The 16,092-nt window shown below is 42.0% G+C and overlaps 1 protein-coding gene across 3 annotated transcripts in view; it reads left to right on the plus strand.

Annotated features, from left to right (window-relative positions):
• The window catches only part of myo5b (myosin VB), a 47,977-nt gene extending 32,185 nt beyond the window's left edge, over positions 1-15,792 (plus strand). For 2 of the 3 annotated variants that reach the window (XM_039615261.1, XM_031741066.2), the window contains exons 23-40: positions 436-529; positions 1,631-1,761; positions 2,379-2,498; positions 3,172-3,306; positions 3,415-3,480; positions 3,596-3,853; positions 4,910-5,004; positions 6,395-6,472; positions 7,161-7,359; positions 7,449-7,542; positions 7,648-7,791; positions 8,220-8,371; positions 8,457-8,546; positions 8,632-8,782; positions 11,185-11,479; positions 12,468-12,642; positions 12,734-12,814; positions 13,832-15,792. In XM_039615261.1, the coding sequence (XP_039471195.1) occupies positions 436-529; positions 1,631-1,761; positions 2,379-2,498; positions 3,172-3,306; positions 3,415-3,480; positions 3,596-3,853; positions 4,910-5,004; positions 6,395-6,472; positions 7,161-7,359; positions 7,449-7,542; positions 7,648-7,791; positions 8,220-8,371; positions 8,457-8,546; positions 8,632-8,782; positions 11,185-11,479; positions 12,468-12,642; positions 12,734-12,814; positions 13,832-13,984 (2,511 nt within the window). In that variant the 3' untranslated portion in view covers positions 13,985-15,792. The remainder of the gene's footprint in view (positions 1-435; positions 530-1,630; positions 1,762-2,378; positions 2,499-3,171; positions 3,307-3,414; positions 3,481-3,595; positions 3,854-4,909; positions 5,005-6,394; positions 6,473-7,160; positions 7,360-7,448; positions 7,543-7,647; positions 7,792-8,219; positions 8,372-8,456; positions 8,547-8,631; positions 8,783-11,184; positions 11,480-12,467; positions 12,643-12,733; positions 12,815-13,831) is intronic. The other variant, XM_039615262.1, reaches the window with a different exon arrangement.
• Positions 15,793-16,092: the final 300 nt, after the last annotated feature.

Consider the following 16,092-nt stretch of genomic DNA (forward strand, 5'->3'; position numbering starts at 1 on the left):
AGACTCACGTCCGAGACTTAGACTCACATCCAAGTAAAAGTCCTGCAGTGAAAGTCAAATTATGTGAATATAATCAGAAAATATTACTTCAAGTACTAAAAGTAAAAGTATTCCTTGCAGAAAAGTTTCCTCTGTGGGATTTTAATGTGCTCGCAGTTCCAGCTTTGACTCATCAGAGGTGTTAAAACTGATTCAGTGTTACCGTTTAAAACTGGCACACAGCGACGTGTGTGTGTGTGTGTGTGTGTGTGTGTGTGTGTGTGTGTGTGTGTGTGTGTGTGTGTGTGTGTGTGTGTGTGTGTGTGTGTGTGTGTGTGTGTGTGTGTGTGTGTGTGTGTGTGTGTGTGTGTGTGTGTGTGTGTGTGTGTGTGTGTGTGTGTGTGTGTGTGTGTGTGTGTGTGTGTTAATCACTCTTTGTTTTTGTGTGTGGTTCAGAGGGTGGATGAGCTGGAGAGAGAAAACTCCCTGCTGAAGAGCGAGAAGGAGGAAATGAACCGACGGATCCTGCAGCACTCAAAGAGCACAGAAGGTAAGTTACCTGGAAAACACACCTGGATTAAAGATGTGTGCGAGCATACGTGCAAGCGTCACACTTGCACAAGAGTCTCTCTGTCTGAAACAGGAAACACGAGTCAGACTGAGTGAGTGACTTTTCCTCTGTGACTGTCTTTAAACTGAGAACAATGATTTATTGATGCCTTCCTGCAGACCTGGTTCTCAATGGCCAACAGAAACAGGAAGTAGGAACGAAGGTGAATTCAGTCAGAAAGGCAGACTGGAAGCAGAATAAAATCAAAAAATTTATCGGAGACTAAAGCACCGATGACTAGAATACACACACAACTTGCCTTGTATGTCTTAGTGAGGACATCTAATTGACATAATTCTTTCCCTACATTTTGAGCCTCAAAAATGCCTTCAAACTCGTCGGGCCTGGAGTTTGGGCACCACAAGTATAGTAACAGACACATTTTTGGTCTTCACAAGGATGCATAAGTGCGAACACACACACACACACACACACACACACACACACACACACACACACACACACACACACACACACACACACACACACACACACACAGTCTGCACAGTTTATTTACATTCATACTTTCACTAAATGAATTCATTCAGCCAATCAGCAGCAGGTAAATGTCTGTGTACCTGAAAGTTCACCTGCCGTCTGTGCTGATGAATTGCTGCACCGGTGGCAATGAGCAGTGCAGGAAAAACAAACCAGACTGGAGACGCATCAAATCTACTTAGTTATTTATTTTTGTTTGTTTTTACCCGAGTGAAAACAAACGATTACAAGCGATTACAGCTGAAACCACAGGAAGCTCTTCAGCTCAGCAACAGCTCAAGCAAACAGACCTGTGTCCTTGTGATGGACTTTTCCTTCGTGGTTTTAAATGGAAAAAGTGTGTAAGTGTGTCTTTTATGGAACTTAAAGCAAGCACAATTAGAACATTCAGTTACAGTTCAGAACTTAATCATCGATGTGAGTTTAACACCTTCATGTTTGGGAACTTTTTTCAGCTTCTTCTGAAGTGAAGCAGGCTGTGAAGAGTTTACAGCTTTACTTACTGAAAGCTGCTGTTCATTGATGGATGTGTGTGTGTTTCAGAGGAAGTGAGCAGTATGTCTCTGCAGTCGGAGCTGGATAAGGAGAGGGAGCGCTACCAGAACCTCCTCAAAGAGTTCTCCAGGCTGGAGCAGCGATATGACAACCTGAAAGAGGAGATGTCGCTCAACAAGGTGACCTCCTGACCTCAGAGAGACGTCATCACAAACACACTCACACACTGAAATTTATATTTGGAGGGCAACAATGAACTCCAGGTCATGGTGCAGTCCTTTAGGCATTCTCTGATTTAGAGTTCTGAATTAGGAGAAGGTAAAATATCTTTTTTTTCCCTGCAAATTGTTGGACCTCTTCCATTATGAAAAGAAAAAAATGGTTTTGTTAAGTAAAAGTATTAAATTGCAATGATAACACTGTAAGGTTGATCCCTGCACAGATGCAGTGGATAAACTAATCAGCGTTCTTTGCAGTCTGATCTATCAGTAAGAAAACTGTTGGCACTAGAATGGTGAAGGCATCGGGAAAAGTTAGAGCTGAAACAGACTTAAACACTACAGAAAAACCTACAGCCCTTACTGCTGTTTGTTGGAGGAGTCTGTGATTTGTAGAGTCTTGAAAAATGAAGCTATTTCCCTTCCTTACAAAAGTTAAATGAGTATTTTTATCTGAGAACTTCTGAGGTTTTCAAAAATTGTATGGTTTATTCTAGGTTTTCTTCCTAGACTTTCAGTCTATATATCAGTAACTTTAGTACATCTGTGGTGACGTTCTTCCTCCTGTCATCCTGCAGTTCCAGCCTGGCCACAGGAGGAACCCGTCCAATCAGAGCAGCCTGGAGTCGGACTCTAATTACCCATCTGTCTCCACCTCAGAGATTGGAGACACTGAGGACTCCATTCAGTTGGTGGACGTGAGTCAGTTTGAACTTTATCTGCACAGAGCATGCGTCAAAATACACAAGCAAAGAGTCAGAGATGGAAAAATAGAGGGCGTTCAGGATTTAAATCAGTAATGATGTGGGTAAAGTGTGATTATAGATTCTCCAGAAGTGCATGCAAGTTTGAACAAATGTTTTGCTGCAGTATATTCATTTATTCATTTAAGCCAGGGGTGTCAAACTCCAGGCCTCGAGGGCCGGTGTCCTGCAGGTTTTAGATATCACCCTGGGTCAACACACCTGCATCACATGATTAAGATAAGATAAGATAACCTTTATTAGTCCCACACGTGGGAAATTTGTTTTGTTACAGCAGAAAGTGGACAGTACAAAGTTACATAGAAAAATTAGAAGGAAAAACAAAAGATTAGTTAGTTCATTACCAGAACTCTGGAGAACTTCAAGACATGTTGAGGAGGTAATTTAGCCATTTAAATCAGCTGTGCTGTATCAAGGACACATCTAAAACCTGCAGGACACCGGCCCTCGAGGCCTGGAGTTGGACACCTCTGATTTAAGCTGATGTGATCTGAACAAAAGAAAAAAACATTGGTTTTAAATCTGAGTCACCTCATGAAGAGTACAATTGGCTGATTCAGTGTTCAGAGATGTGTTAAATGCTGGCTCTGATCATGCTGGTTTACAGGAGATGGGTATAGACAAGGCCGCTATGGATATTAGTCTATTCATGAAGCTGCAGAAGAGAGTCCGAGAGCTGGAGCAGGAGAGGAGGAAACTGCAGCTCACTGTGGAGAAGATGGAAGAGCTGGCCAAGCGAAAGGTGACTGAGCAAGGATTTACCAGAGGGGCTCAGCTGTTTCCTCTGAGTTTTTATCTGCAGGAAATGAATCGGGTTGTGATTTTTTTCTTTGTGCTTCCTTCATTTTAGGGCTCTGAGTCAAGGCTCTCCACCTCTGAGCAGGAGACAGCCGATCTGGCCTACAATAATCTCAAGGTACAAAACTTCTAATGCCATTTCATGGCATCAGGACTACTTCTTCTTTCAAACGAAGCTGATGTGTAACAAATCAACGTCTAAAACTTAAACGGTGAACTTTGTATCTCTGCAGAGGCAAGAGCTGGAATCGGAGAACAAGAAACTGAAGAACGACCTGAATGAGCTGAGGAAGACGGTCGCTGAGCGAGCCTCGCAGAACAGCTCATCTAATGAGCTACAGGACAGCTACAACCTGCTGCTGAGCCAGCTTAAATCAGCCAATGAGGAGTTGGATGCTCGCAAGGAGGAAGTCCTCATCCTCAGGACGCAGATTGTGAGCGCGGCCCAGCTGCAGGAGAAGAACGAGAATATCCTGAGCCTGAACACAACGGTATCACATTAACAAAGTTCTAAACCTTAGGAGGAGGCCAGATTTTTATTTGTTCTTCATCATGCTACACCACACACAATAGATGGACCAAAGCTTCACTTGTTCTCTTTGGAAAAACACATTATCATCAGTGTAGAAGCTCAGCTTTGTGTTGGCAGCATGTCTGCACGTCTAGAAAAGTGAAATAAGCTTTGGCTGTGAGGTCAGTTTAAACATTTTAAAAGGCAGCCAAGACAATTTCTCTCTGTGGTGTTTCTGTTTGTGATTACAGCTCTCAAGAGACATTCATCTCTTAAAGAATACGATTTTTCTGACAGAAGGTTCTTTTAAAGGAAACTATTATTATCACCATTATTATCATAATCATCATTATTATTATTATTATTATTATTATTATTATTACAACAAAGACAAATGGCCCCAGAACCAAACCTCGTGGTGTGCCCTTATGCAGCTTCACAGAGGTGGAAATCTGCTTATTCCCTCCTTATTCAGAAGTAATGAGGTCACTGCAAAGTGATGCAATATTAAATCATTTGATATTTAACTCGTATTACACAGTGGTGTACTCACTTCCACTGTTCGACCTACTTCCACATACAGACGTGAGTATAAATAGGCTTTGCGGTCTCAAGTTCAGATAGGAAGCACTGTCCAGCCCGATTCCAACAGAAACTGGAGTTTAAGGTCAAAGAGGAAATTTAAAAACTTTTATTTATGGAAAGAGGGTATGTTACAATATTACGGATCATTTAAAGGCGCAGTAACAGCTGGCTCAAAGTGATTGAAAATGTGACAGAACACTTTCCACGAGGCTGCAGCAACGAGCTGGATCCTGCTTTAGACATTTTGTGAGAGACATGAAGTCTCTCACCTGCTGCCGTTGCTTTCAGACAAACACACAGTCTGCAGTGCAGTGGATGAGTCAGAGGGCTGAGCATGTATATGAAATTATCGTGTTCATGTGTCATCTGTCTGTGTGTTAGAGTGATATTAAAATCAGGTCAGAGAGCTGCTGTTGTGGTGATGTGACATGCTCTTTCTGTGTCTGAGCAGGAAACTGATTCTAGTCCTGTGGTGAACAACAGCAAAGAGCCTGTGGACAAAGAGGAGGCGCTCAAAGCTTACCATGGACTGTGTGAGTCCAAAAAGTAAGTGACTAAAGAACCGAAACCAGCCAGCTTTACCACAGTGAGGTATTTGGAAAGAAGAGATTCTTTATACAGGTCACGTCAGCTGATCTCATCTTTAGTTATTGACACAAAAGGCTTTGAATGCACTTTTGTGCTCTGGCTTTTCTCAGGTATAAGATTTAAAAATCCTTCTTTTCTTCTCTAATGAGTGATCCTGTTTATTGAAACTTTCTGAGACTTTAAATCAGATTTCAAAGTGACAGATTGCTGGATTGCTGGACAGAAGTGAAGGACACAAAGACTGCGATAGACAGTCCTCGTGTCCTTCACTTCTGTTGCTGTCAGCTGTACTGAAGCGTCAACAGATCACAGTTCTCTTTCCTTTACACATCTTCAGTCTCTACTCATTTTTAATATCCAGTTTGAGAGTCTCACAAGACTCTGAGGCTTTCCCCAAACCTACATAACGATCAACGGGTAGCTCCTTACCTCTGAACACAGAAACAAAACCACAAAACAGAAACAAACTCCATCCTTGAAAAAGCAAAAAAACAAAAAACAAAAAAACAGCTGGTTTAAATTTGGCTCCTTCTGCACATCTGGGCCACATCCAGCTCGTCTCTAGAAGGACTGTTCTGACAACTTGAAATTGCATATCTGTGATTTTTACCACAAACTCTGAGAAAACAAAACTGATCTGACTTCATGTCGAGCATCATCACTGCTGATCTGAGCTCTTCTATGGAAGCTGGTTCCATTGAAGATGGGCCTGCAAGACTCTGCCTCCCATTCTACTTTTAAATACTCTAAGAACAACAAGTGCTTATAGTGAAGTGCTCTAATGGTACTATAAGGTCATTAAAATATGATGGGGCCTGATTATTTAAGAACTTGTATATGAGGAGCAGGAGTTTGAATTCTGGATTTAACAGGGAGCCAGTGAAGGGGAAATATAGCTTCAGAACACATCATAGACACACCTGCTGAACCAGCACAGTCTCACTGCACTTCATTTCACTTAGTCACATCAAATCTGTTCATTTGTGTTTCTAGAAATGAATTTCCCCATTTTTGATTTCAATCTTTGGTCTGATATCTCCTCATGTGCACGTGTTACATTTTTAACGTGCAAAAAAAAAATAAAAAAATTGTGGTTTGGGTTAAATTAAAACACCTCTGGGTCATTCTTTTCCATCTGATCCATGAGAACACAGGGCTGTGATCATCATAAATATCGAGTGTAGCTCTAACTGTTTTAGTAGCAGCAGCTGAAGTTGTGGTTTTTCTCTTGTTTATGTGGCGACTAACCTCTCTGCTGCTCTTCCTCCTCTCTGTTCGCTGCGTTGCTCCTCACATGCTGCTTTTATCTGCTTCTGTGTGTCCTCTGCCTGCTGCTGCTGGACACCAGTAACCATCAGGACTGGTGTTACCTGAATGAAGATGGAGAGCTGGGCTTGGCTTACCAGGGCCTCAAACAAGTGGCCAGGTTTCTGTTTGCTCACTTCCTCTGCTTCCTTTCGTGTTTTCATCTCTTTCTGCACTGTTCATCATTGCTGTAATGTTCTGGACCTCAGTCTGCTTGTGAAATGCCGCTGTTACACCCAGTGTGTGAAATATGAGAATGCTCTTAGCCCCTAATTAAAACCCGCCATGTGAACTCGATCTGGATTTGAAGTTTGTTTATGAGCCCAGAAAGCAGCTGTTATAGTTCAGCTTCAGGCGACGATTATCCTCAATATTCTCTTTATATGCTTGAGAGTTGCTGATGAATCATTTGCAGTTTAATATTCATGCAGCCTGAAGAGGAGGACACCATCCCTTTACAATACCCAAACATCAGCGTCACCTCAGTATTAACTCAGTGATTCACACAGTCACATGTCAGTGCTGACTCAGCGACTTTTAGAGCAAAAATCACATAAAATTATTATTTCCAGAATAAAACAAACAAAGTAAACCTTCATCATGAACCTTCAGTGTGATATTATTTCATGGGAAGGTTAGTGAAAATGTGTCTGAGGCCTCAGAGGATGTTTCACACGCTGGCTGTATCACCGCTGATCTGTCTGTGCTGTGTTTTGCTGTGGTTTTTTTTTTTTTTTTTTTTTGGTGTGTGTTCTTTGTGTTGTTTTCGGTATCTGTCAGTAACACTCTGGTCCTCTCGGCCATGCCAGGCTGCTGGAGGCTCAGCTGCAGACTCAGTCCAGGCAGCACAAAGACGAGCTGGAGGCCCTTCACACTCAGATTGAGCTGCTGAAGGGTGACATCGAGGACAAGCAGGAAAAGCTCAGCTACATGATGTCTCTGTCTCCAGAGGCTCAGGTGGAGTACAGCGTCCAGCAGGAGATCACACGGCTCACCAATGACAACCTGGTAAGCAAGACTGCAGCTGCCGCTGCTGCCGGACTCCCTTCCTGTTTCTTTTTTTCTGTTTTCTGACGCTGCTCTGTGTCTTCCTGCAGGATCTCAAAGAGCTGGTGGAGAAGCTGGAGAAGAACGAGAGGAAGCTGAAGAAGCAGCTCAAGATCTACATGAAGAAGGTCCAGGAGCTGGAAGGTAACAGGAAAACAAGAAGCTGCTCTGTAGAGCTGCACCTGATGGTCAGAGGCTAAGTGTGTGTGTGTGTGTGTGTGTGTGTGTGTCCATGTGTCTGTTTTTCAGCTGCTCAAGCAGCAGCTCAGAGCAGCAGGTCCAAACCTGAGCTGATACGCCAGGTGACCGTCCAGAGGAAGGAGAAGGACTTTGAGGGGATGCTGGAGTACAACAAGGAGGACGAGGCGCTGCTGGTCAAGACCCTGATCAATGGTAAGAACATCACCCCAGATTCATATGATCATTCTGTCTTACAGCAGGTTTCATATTGTGGGTGAGGTATTCCCTGAATATGTTGTTAAGGCACTGCATCCACCTGCCTTTATGTTCAAACCACATGCTGGATAAGAAGACTTCTCCCACAGCTTTTCAGAAGTTAGAATATTTGTTTAGCTTCCATTCTAACTTAAATATTTAATAAATCAGGTAGTTAGAAAAGCAGCACAAGAAGCTGTCTGGTTTCCAGCTGTTTCTTTAGTTCCCCAACTTCCCTCACAGTGATGGCTTTACTGTCACTAAAGTTGAGCTGGAGGTGAAGTTGAAAATATGTGCTAACAAGACGAGTAGCAGGATGCATGTCCTCAGGATAAAAAAAACAGAGTTATTTCACCCATTGCATGGTTACAAACATGTGATTTCAGACATCCGCCCCAGCAACGTGTCGGGTACAGTGCCCTGTCTGCCAGCTTACATCCTCTTCATGTGCATCCGCCATGCTGACTACATCAATGATGACCAGAAGGTGGAGTCTCTGCTTACCTCTACCATCAACGCAATCAAGAAGGTCCTGAAGGTCAGTGCTACTGCACACACAGCCCACCTGTCTGATTCCACACACAGGTTCTTTTATTTTGAAAGTGCTTTTATTCATTCTGCAGAAGAACAACGATGACTTTGAGATGACATCCTTCTGGTTGGCCAACACCAGCCGACTACTTCACTGTCTGAAGCAATACAGTGGTGAGGAGGTGAGGACCTGATCGATATCTGTAATGAATGAGCAGACAGAAGCAGCAATTAACCACTCTCACATCCTGGCATCTTCTTCTTCAGGCATTTATGACACAGAACACGCCCAAACAGAACGAACACTGTCTGAAGAACTTTGACCTGGCTGAGTACAGACAGGTGTTGAGCGATCTCTCCATCCAGATCTACCAGCAACTCATCAAAGTGGCAGAAGGCATCATTCAGCCCATGATCGGTGAGTTTCCATCATTAGAGACACCAAAGAGGAGAATTTTATGGTTTGATGCATTTCATTACAAGATGTATAAATGCACAAAATGCATTGGTTATGTTGTGCTTAAAGAAATATGCAGCTTGTTGTGTTATTTCAGCATGGTTAAAAATAAAGAGCTCAGGACCTTATAGAAAACTTTGCAAAGCTCCTCTCTCGCTGGATGGTCAAGTGTCTTGTAATATAAGTTGCATTCATCAGTCAGATTTCTAGAAGTATAAATATCCAGCCAGTAGAAGGAGACTAGAAGCAGTTTGAGATATGTTTGATCAACTCTGCCATTCTCCTGTTGCAGCAGCTTCATTTACAAAATTCTTAAAGAGTTATTTCACATTTTTCCACAAAATATTTGGGGCTTATCCAGGATGTTTAACCTGACTCCTACAGTGAGAATTTTAATCTTTAATCTGAAAAGCCTGAGGTTGTTTTCTTTAAGTATGTGGAAGGTAGTAATATATTGTTTGACCTTTTTTTTTTTTTTTTTTTTTTTTTTTTTTTTCTTCTCCACCGGAGTTGTAAAATTGTGCATGTTTAAAATGGAAAATTGCATTTTAATTTCTGCGTGAGTAGTTGAAAAAATGAAAACATGCTGGACTTTGCTGACTGTGTGTTCAGGACATGTAACTGTGTTCCTTGAGAAAGCCAGCTGCTTGACATACCCACAGAAGTGGGTATAGAGTCAGTTGTGGGGAAAGAGGTACTTTCCCCCCCCAAGTGCCTTTATGAGAAACACAAACATGTTTGTGCTGAAAACAGCTGACAAAACCATCCGTTAGTGTGTTTAAACCAGATGGACAGTAGTCTGGTGGTAAATTAAAAAGAAGAGAAAGTGAAAATAAAGACTTCTGGAGCCCACAGGATAAAATGATGACAAGGACAGCTGTGTCATATCTGTCATGAAGCCTCATCTCTGTTGTTGTATATGAAAAACTGAGTGACTTAACCACAACCCGAATCTGCAGTCATCATTTTCAGTCTTATAAAACATGCAGTGTGCATTATTGAGCAGCTGTCAAAGATGTTTGGCTTTCACAGATCATTGCTCTCTATTGCAGTGACATTTTAGAGATGAGCCTCACTAGTAGCTGCTGTTTCAGCTGCTGTCAGCCAAAACATTAATGCAAAGGTTAATGGTGCAACCAAACCAAATAGTGTCCAAGGAAACATTTCTGTGTTCTTAATTCACAGCTGAACGAATGGCATCATTTATTTTAACTCACTGCTGTAACCGCATCATTGAAGGAGCTGAGGACCACCCAAGAAGACCTGATAGAATTACACAGAAAAATAGAATCAGGTTTCTAATGTACTGTCAAGCAAAACCATCACTGTGTAGTGAGAGCAGCACGAAACGGAATCGAAGCATTATTTAGATGCTAAACTAAATGATAAATGTTCTCATTTGTAGTGTTTGGTGAAGTGTCATAACACCAGGACAAAGCAGGTTATCACAACAACACCATGGTGAAATCTTCTAGTCCCACTCTCCTCTTGTTTTTTGTTGGTTTGGGTTCTGGTTGAGTTTGTCTGTTGAACACTTGGGGAATTTTTTTCAGAAACTACGTCACTCTGAGGTAGCAGCTGACTCATTTCGTCCCCATATGAGTCATCATGTGACTTTCTGTTATCTGACTCTGCACAGTGGTTACCGCAGGAACCACAGAGTTGTGGTCAGTGTGAACTTCGTCGTTATTAAAGGTATTTTTATCTACCAGAAGTCTTTAAGTTGAACAGAGTACACGCAGGTTAAAAAATCCCCTCAGAGCTGCAGGACGATTATCAGTGGACAGATGAGTATCGAGTTCGGGTCAAATCGCAGAGTAAACCTAAAACACGGTCCAGAGCTTGAAGACAGAAGAGTTTTGGGTTTTTCTGGCGAATGCATACCCTCCACCAAAGCAAATGAGTCTCTGAGCTGCTGCGGGAATTCAACCACAATCAGCTGGATGTTCTTGAAGTGAGCAAAGTAAAACTGAATTGAAGTAGCTAACAGCGAACATGGATTCATGGTTCAGATCAAAGCAAGCAACTCAAGACTGCCTCAACATACCTGGAGCTGCAACCTCATCGAAGATCTGAGAACTCTGGAGTCTAAATGGAGAGAAGCCAAAACCACAGAGTGACTGGAGAACAATGCAACAAGCGTTGGAGGAACTAAGTCTATATAGCACCATGCTGTTTTGGGGTTTTTTTTTGTTGTTGTTGTTTCTAGATCTTTTTGCTGCTGGTGTAGGTCTGTACTTTCCCATCTGTTCAATACATGTTCTTCTTTGTATGTCAGCGTCAGAGTTTTACCTCCAGTTTGGCAGCTTTTATCTTCATGATGTTTTCTGAACTCCTTTTCTGGTTTCTATTTTCCCATCCAGTGTCAGCCATGTTGGAGAGCGAGAGCATCCCCAGCCTGGCGGGCGTGAAGCCGATGGGCTACAGGAACCGTTCGTCCAGCATGGACACGGACGCCGACGGCCCCACCAGCTACACCCTGCAGGCCCTGATCAAGCAGCTGGGGCAGTTCAACAACATCATGCGAGACCACGGCCTGGACCCCGAGATCATAGGTCAGGTGGTCCGGCAGCTCTTCCACTGCATCAACGCCGTCACCCTTAACAACCTGCTGCTGCGCAAGGACGTCTGCTCCTGGAGCACCGGCATGCAGCTCAGGTACTGCAGCCGACACCCACAAGCTCAACTTTATAGTTTGTACTCCATTACAATGCAAAACTGTAGCAACAAATTTACTAAAATCTGTGAATTATGTCGAGTACCATATAGATTTTATAATTTTGTCTTTATACTTGATATTGCAGGTTTTTCATTGAATTAGAATCCAGTGAAAATTTCTGTGCAGGTTAAATGAACTTGAAAAGAAAAACTAAAACTTATCCTCTACATTTCTGTATAATCACCAAAACAAAAAACAGACAGACAGTTAACAAACATGTGTTTGTTAGCTGGTTGATGGTTTGACACGTCAGTGAGCTGAGCTCCTCTGTGAGGTTCTTCCCTCGTTAGTTACAAGTTCTAGAGGTAAATGGTGCAGATAGCTTCAGCTGTGGTTATTGGCTCATTTTTATCAACAAACCTAACAATAATCCCAAACAGGTCACTAATTACACAGTTAATTTACAGCCAGCTGTTCCATCACTACAGGCTGCGCTGTTGTGGCTTTTTCATGCAGTACACAACAACATATCACCTCAATCCAACATGACTGTGTCAGTTAAATAGAAAGAATGGAATACAACAGCATCAAGTTTATGATTATGTTCTAATATATTCATATCATGAAAGCTTAAATTGAGTTTTAGGTTGTGCTCTGTCCAAAATAATAATTTTAAAAAGTCTCTTAAGAAGTGAAATTATCACAATACTAATCTTTCTGGGGCGACAAGAAAGAACAAGACATCAAATTCCTCATGAGAAGCAGTGGTAGAAGAAGAGCATTGACCAGGTTACATAATCTGCTGGTTTCTTGTTAATGTTCAGATTCAGGTTGGAAAAAGATCGCGCAGAGAGATGGAGGTCGGCTTTAACGTCACTTTGAGCTAAAACCATGTTTGCCTGAACCACAGATGGGTCTGTCTGTGAGCCTGAACTCTGTGGGTCCCCCATAAACCCCATCCCTGATTTTTTTTGTGTGTGTGTTCAGGTACAACACCAGTCAGTTGGAGGAGTGGCTCAGAGGAAATAACTTGTATCAGAGTAAAGCTGCAGCCACTCTGGAGCCGATCATTCAGGCTGCACAGCTGCTGCAGGTCAAGAAGAAAACGTCGCAGGACGCCGAGGCCATCTGCACGCTGTGCACCGCACTCACCATGCAGCAGGTACGCTCAGCTCATCTGAGCCCCAAGCAGCCAATCGATAACACAGACCCAATCAGATAATGACAAGATGTTAACCTGCTGTCTCCTGCAGATCGTGAAAATCCTGAACCTCTACACTCCTCTGAACGAGTTTGAAGAACGAGTCACTGTGTCCTTCATCAGAAACATTCAGGTGTGAATCACACAGTGTTTAGCTGCTTATACCTCTACCAAACACCAGAGGGAGGATTCCTCTGGGACATAAGAAGAACAAATGTAAATGTTTTTAAGCATAAAAGGTGGAATCTGAACGTCAGCTCCACTTACAGCAGATGTGATGTTAGAAGTTTTAACACCTCATGCTGCTGGTGCCAAACAGGGAACCAATCAGATCATTTAAAAACAGAACTGCAGCATATTACTGGGAAAACAAACTTTTGTATGCTGTTGCAAAAAGCAATAAAAATATTGTTTAAAAAAAAAACAAAAAAAAAAACAGAACTGCAGAATTATTTTTGCTTCTGTGCTTCTTATTCTGCTTTGGAAATAGTTCAGTTTGGTGGTGTGAAAAAGAAAAAAGACTCTGTATGAGGACCTCTGCTTTTACTTCTGTTTTCTACCGAAGTGTTTGTACTGCCCACGTCCAATGTAGATATTTGGGAAATAAACAAAACCAGGAGCTCCCAGCAGTTTTCAGGAAAACCTGATATCTTACACAAATCCTTTAAAATGCCCACGTTCAGTCTGATGAGGCAAGTGTAAACATACTTATCCAATAATGTAAATTCTGCGAAAAACTGTGTTGCTGTCTTCCGATAAACTGAAACTGTTTGACTGTAAGTGCAAACTTAAAGATTGTACAACTAAAAACAGCTGAATTGCTTTCAGCTGCCTCGGTCCTGCTGCCAGAAACATGGCAGTAGTTTTCCAGAACAAAGTTCATGAATCCAGGTCACCAACTGTCCTGGAACAGGAGAGTAAGCAGGAGCCACTGCCTCCAGAAACTAGAAGCTTTCTGTTTGTCTGCATTCAGATTCATTTCAGCTGTGTGGAACATGAGACAGCAAAAACATGAAATATAAACAGGTTTCTGATGTCTGTTCGTTTTGGTTTTTTTGTATTCTGAATACTTTGCCTCTACGGGACCAGTGATGTCAGTCTGTACTGTATGTACCTCATGTTTGACTTCTCTCTGTCTCTGTGTGTCCAGAATCGCCTTCAGGAGAGGAATGACCCTCCTCAGCTTCTTTTGGATACCAAACACACCTTCCCAGTCCTCTTCCCTTACTCGCCGTCTGCCCTCAGCCTGGAGATGCTGCACTTTCCTGCCTCGCTCAACATCGACTTCCTCGTCAGAGTCTGATGACCTGCTTTTAATCCGAACTCTCACTAATCTGACTGTTTCCCAGCAGCGTCTGCTGCCTGACACCTCTCATTGTTCATAATGTTTCTGTCTCCATGTCTTCCTGAGAGCGGCACGTCTGCCTTTCTGCTGAACAAGTTCATCTCCTCACGTTTCTCTGAAGTTAATCCTCCACATGTTTCTGAAAAAACCTGCAGAAGGTTCAATCCCGTCTGTGGAGTCCACATCACAGTTGTTCTTCTCTGACAGAAAACTGTGCTACTGTTTGAGTAGATAAAGAGACACAGAAGCTAACAGAAGGAGCAGGAAGGTGTGCAGAAGGATGAAGAAGGTCAGGAAGAAAGTTCAGAAGGCTCATTTAAACTCAGAAGAAAACAGAAGAAAAACAAGATTTTTTTTTTTTAGATGTGCATGAAGGTTTCTGAAGATTTCAAACACAGACAAACATCAGCGACCCGAATAACTGACAATATTCAGCATTTAAAAGTTCAGGCTCAATCAGTCGAAATGGCATGAGATTAGTAGGATGTGTTAGAGGAGTAACAAGTTGATTTCTGTAGACTCTTTACGTCCTTTGAGCCTTAAAGGTTGTGGGTCGTATTTATTTATTTATTTAGTTATTCAGTAGCATTAACAGGCTGGTTATCTCCTTCTGTCCTGATATAACGACACCTTAAAACACTAAAATTACACTAAACTAAAACCAAGCTGTTAACAGTTATTTAATCTCATATTCGCTCCTGCTCCTCTGTGATCGAGGCTTCTGGGCTTGTAGAGATTTTTGGCATTGCAGCCAAACTCTGTTACTATAGACCAGTCATGTGACTCTCAGCTGCTCCTAATACACAGTCAGCTGTGGAGGATCCCAAACGTCTGAGAAGAAAACAGAAGTTATCAGATCTGTGATCGTTTGGCCAATTAAAAAACTAAATGATAAAATAAAGCTGCAAACGAAAGCAAATGTTTAACATGAAACTAACTGCTGGGACACGTGAGGGTTATTCAGGTTGGCTGGTGCAGAGACGTGAATCTTGTTTTTCTTGTATTTAAAGAGAGAAAGATGTTTGAATGTAGGCGAATAAATGAAGCGATGAAGATGAGACGGTGTCGTTTTTAATAACAGCTGCTGGCAGGTGTGAAAGCAGTTAATGAGCTAAAGAGCAGGTAGGTTGTTCTCCCCCTGATTTTTGCAAAACCTTGTTGTTCACTCAGCTGGTGCAGAAAAGTCTGGAAAACACAAATCAACACTTTTTTTTCTTTTCTTTTTTTGGACTTTTTCTTTTCTGAGCGATCTCCTCTGAGAGTCTGTGCAGGACTTTCACTTTGTCTCTCTGTGATGTTGTTTATTTCTGTGGGAAATTATTTTTTTTACCATTTCTGTTCTTCTGTTTCTCTCTTTTGCACCACATGTGGAAACACTAATAAGTAAAATACTAAATATGCACAAGATAACACTGCAAACCATCACACCCTCACATTTTTCCTTTTCCTCCAAACCCACGTGCCATTCTACGCTGATGATGTTCATGTTTCTGATCATGTTGGATGCCATTCATCTTCATCTTTTTAAGAAGTGCAAATGTAACAAAATGAAGTTTCACTGCAAACCTGCTGTGCACAAGTTTAATAATTCAGGTCATTCATAACACAAAAAGTGCAAAATGGATATTTTTGTGCTGACTTCACACGTAACTGAATGTTTGGTTTTATTCTGCAGTAAAGTTCTTCAGTTTGGGATGTTTGTTTGAATCTGAATGAATTGAGTCGCTCACTGTAACTCAAAGAATATATTTTGGAATTGAAGTCTCGCTGATGTTCTGTTAGCGTCTTCTTTGTCATTACCTTAGTGAAATGCTTTGTTTATGAAATGAAATTTCTTATTGAAAACATTTTTGGCAAAAAAATATAGACGTTATTTCCACAGTTTAGCTGAAGCTGATGGGAGTTTAACTTATCTGAGTTTACACACTTGTAGCTGCTCTGATCATTCAGAGAGCTGAGCTGAGCCCCTTGTTTCTGCCCCAAACTCACAGCTGGGGCATGTTTACAGGTTTGTTTGTTGACTTGGCTCACTGCTTATAGTGGCAACCTGAAACTGCTGAAGCATA

Source organism: Oreochromis aureus, linkage group 7 (assembly GCF_013358895.1).
Source record: "Oreochromis aureus strain Israel breed Guangdong linkage group 7, ZZ_aureus, whole genome shotgun sequence".
NCBI classification, from domain to species: Eukaryota; Metazoa; Chordata; class Actinopteri; order Cichliformes; family Cichlidae; genus Oreochromis; species Oreochromis aureus.